General features: G+C 37.6%; 1 protein-coding gene across 1 annotated transcript in view; it reads right to left on the reverse strand.

Annotated features, from left to right (window-relative positions):
• Positions 1-19: 19 nt before the first annotated feature.
• The window catches only part of LOC108562047 (b(0,+)-type amino acid transporter 1-like), a 4875-nt gene continuing 1350 nt past the window's right edge, over positions 20-3544 (reverse strand). Inside the window, exons 2-7 of the mRNA XM_017920233.1 lie at positions 1986-2249; positions 1305-1406; positions 915-1157; positions 736-861; positions 531-675; positions 20-380 (exon numbers count right to left, since the gene is read on the reverse strand). Of these exons, the coding sequence (XP_017775722.1) occupies positions 20-380; positions 531-675; positions 736-861; positions 915-1157; positions 1305-1406; positions 1986-2249 (1241 nt within the window). The remainder of the gene's footprint in view (positions 381-530; positions 676-735; positions 862-914; positions 1158-1304; positions 1407-1985; positions 2250-3544) is intronic.

The following is a 3544-nucleotide window of genomic DNA, read 5'->3' on the forward strand; positions in this document are numbered from 1 at the left end:
CACGGTGTCCAAGGATTTCTTAACCCTGGGACACGACACAATATTGAAGACTTACGTGAAAGATGAGGCCTGGAGCCGGAGTATATCTTCTGATGTGGACGTAGGATAGGATGTCCAGGAGATGTCCTTCACGGCTAGCCGCGAAGCAGAGGCGGCCGGCTGCGAAAAGGGTGCCGTTCGCTGAACCAAAAGTGGAAATGGTCACGGATAGAGGCATAAGCCAAGCCATCACACCCAGGAGTCGGTTACCGAAGGTCACGGCCACCGCCTCCGACGTCATCATCTCCATGGGCGACATCACCGTTAAGTACGACACGTTGATCAGTGCGTAGCAGATCGTCACCAATGGGATTCCAATTGCGATACTCCGAGGAAGATTCCTAACAAAACAAAATACTTCAATTAATACAAGAACTATTTATAGCTTAATCAAGTAAAATAATTACAGTATTCTACAGGATAATTCATTCATAATATAATCAACCTCAAAGCTAATGAAGTAATTATACTGAATGAGTATTAGTACTTACTTGGAAGGATTTTTAATCTCTTCGGTGACATAGTTGAGATTGTTCCAGCCATCGTACGCCCAGAGGCCTGTGTAAAAGGCTGTGGCGATGTTTCCAACGGAATACTGGGTATTCTTGAAGGGTTCCCGCAGATGCTGGACGTTTCCTACAAAGAATTAACGGTTTTAAGTAAGATTGAAACATCAATAATGTTGGTGGTTAGAACCTTCACAGATTTTGTAGATTCCTCCGATGATGACGATCAGGACGGCTACGAGTTTGGCTGCTGTAAAGACGTTCTGCACGCTCGTCGCCAAGTTAACACTGTAGCAATTCACGTACAAGATGACCACTGAAATAACATAATTTGTTTAGTCTTGTGTATGATTCTTATAAAATAGTTACCAATTGCCAGCAATGCGACCATCTTGACAACGATCTCCGGTGGTTCGCATTCGGTGACGAATGCTTCGACCGCGTACTTCCCGAAGCTGAGACAGATGATGGCCATTTGGGATGGTTTCAGGACGAGCGTGCTCGCCCAGGAGAAGAGGAAGGCCGGAGGTGCTCCGAAGGCGTCCATAAAGTAGGCGTATTCAGCTCCTGAGGATGTGTTCATGGTGCCCAACTCTGCGTAAGACAATGCGCCTAAACCGAACAAACAATTGCATTATTAAATCCCGTATAAATTGAAAAATAAGATACACTGCAGCATCCAATTTACATTCTTCTTCTCGATGAAAAGCTGTGGTTGGAAATATTTTGCAATTTCCTAGAAATGTTCTGTTTGCTTACCTAAAAGCGATAGCAAACCGCACGCCATCCATATCACAAAACTCATTCCGATTGATCCGGTTCTTTCCAGAAGACCGGACGGAGACACGAAAATTCCAGAGCCTGAAACATACGAACATCAGGGAATTGAAACGATTAAAGTGAATTACGGTGTGTGTTCTTTTTCCTTTTCTATAGTAGACTTTTCTCTACATGGAAACGTGCAAATATTATCACAGGCATTGGATCGATTTATGGATGGAATTTATTTCAGGATTTTGTGGAAAATTTACTGCTTGTTTTCCTTTTACTCTATTTTCTACAGACTTGACAAATGATTGAAACAAGTTGAAAAAAAAAGAAGTGCGGATAAATACTGGAGTGGCAATGACACGGATGGAACGTTAGAATGCAATAAAAATAATTTTATAGTCTGAATAGATGATCTATTCCTAATACTAAATGCAATTGATCATAAATCAGAATTGTAACAATTGAAGATTGAGACAAGTAGAAATACGTGGAAACTATACTAAAGTAAGGAAAATGTACTGAGGTAAATGCAAAATACAAGAAGATAGTCATGGAAATGTTACCACTAATTTGACAAGTGTTTGACAAGTAACAAAGTTGCTGTTAATCTGTTGGGTATAATAGTAAGTAGTTGCAGTTAGTTCTTGTTTTGCATGTATAAATTGTTACCTATCATAGTGCCGACAATTAGAGCCACCCCACTGACGAGTCCCACCCGTCTCTTGAGGTGAAGAGTGTCATTCTCAATTGATTCCGACCCCTCCAGCTTGTCAGGGCCCTGTCCGGCCGCACCGTTCTCCTGGTGGTGGCCGCCCCCGGCTTCGCCGTCCCCGGAGCCGTTGCATTCTCCGTTGCACTGGCCGAGGCCGAGGCCGCCCCCGCTGTTACGCCCACGCCATTGAAGGCCTTCCTTTGGGGACGCATTGTTATTTCCTGGAAACAAAAGACACAATAAGTTTATTTACTATTACTATTTATTACTATTATAACAGGTAAGAGCAATACAATTGTTTTACATGGAACATTTTATGTAATCATAAAAAAAATGAAAGTATTGAAAGATTATAAAAAGTTTGATCGATTGATTTCTTATACATTTATTATTTTTGTTGTTCAGGAAATATTTAAAATAATTAAGTTTTCAAAAAGCTAAAGGAAAACGATATTTTCCATTAGAATCGGTTGAGGGATATTGGATTAAGAGAGGGCAGGCAATCTGTGAAATTACCAATTGAGGTTCATGATTTAATCAGTTGTCACTGTGCAAATGTACATTGGAGGAGAACCTTCGGTCCTAATTCAGTCGACGTCCCCTGATTCGGTTATGAATTCTGAATTTCCGTTACAATATACATTAGCTTAGAATCCATAAAAAAGGGGGAAAATAACTAAAATGAAAAGAGTTCAAAATTTCAATTTAGGAATATTTGTTCAATAGATCTATTAATTATTACTGAGTATTGAAATTTCATGTAAGATAATCATAATAATTGTTTATAATAAAATAAAACTGTGTTTTTTTTAGAGAATAAATCAAAAATATTAAGTTTAAATACATTCGGTGAAATTATGGTATTCTCTTAATTAAATAATAGAGAAACAATTCTAATGTTGTTTATGTAACTCTAAATTGCTATAATTTCTATAAGTGAAATGTTCTAGTAAATAATCAAGTTATTATTCACGTAACAGTTTTACACAAACAATTTAATTAACCTGAAGAACTTCGTCTTTAGGCAACCAAATATGCACCTCTATTAATGCAGGTAATGGAGTTGAAATTGAATTTACGCGCGTAATTCCATCAAGCTATCAATTACAAACAAACAAGAACTTGGCTTTCTTAAGAGCACTCAATATTATAAGAAATTACATAATATAATTATTGTTTTATTTGTTGCCGTTGTTGCTGGAATCACAAATAGTTTCGTGTTACTGAAGGTGACTTAAAATACTCGAAAATATTGTTTGCTGTAACGCGATTTAACCGGTATTTGTAGGTCAGCGTGTACGGTTCTTCTAAAAACCGAAAACAGAAAAGATAAACATCGGACATGAAAAATAGAATAATTGTTTTATATGTTAATGTAGTTTTCTTTTTTAAACTTTTTTTTTTGTAGAATGATTTATGAAAGAAATTTTTAACCGGTTTTAATTAATTGTGGCGCATGTGCGAAACCAAAAAAAAAAAGAGAAGAGGACATTAAGACTACTAAATAAATCCGATG

This window comes from Nicrophorus vespilloides, unplaced genomic scaffold (assembly GCF_001412225.1).
Source record: "Nicrophorus vespilloides isolate i.1.1-1 unplaced genomic scaffold, Nicve_v1.0, whole genome shotgun sequence".
Taxonomy (NCBI): Eukaryota; Metazoa; Arthropoda; class Insecta; order Coleoptera; family Silphidae; genus Nicrophorus; species Nicrophorus vespilloides.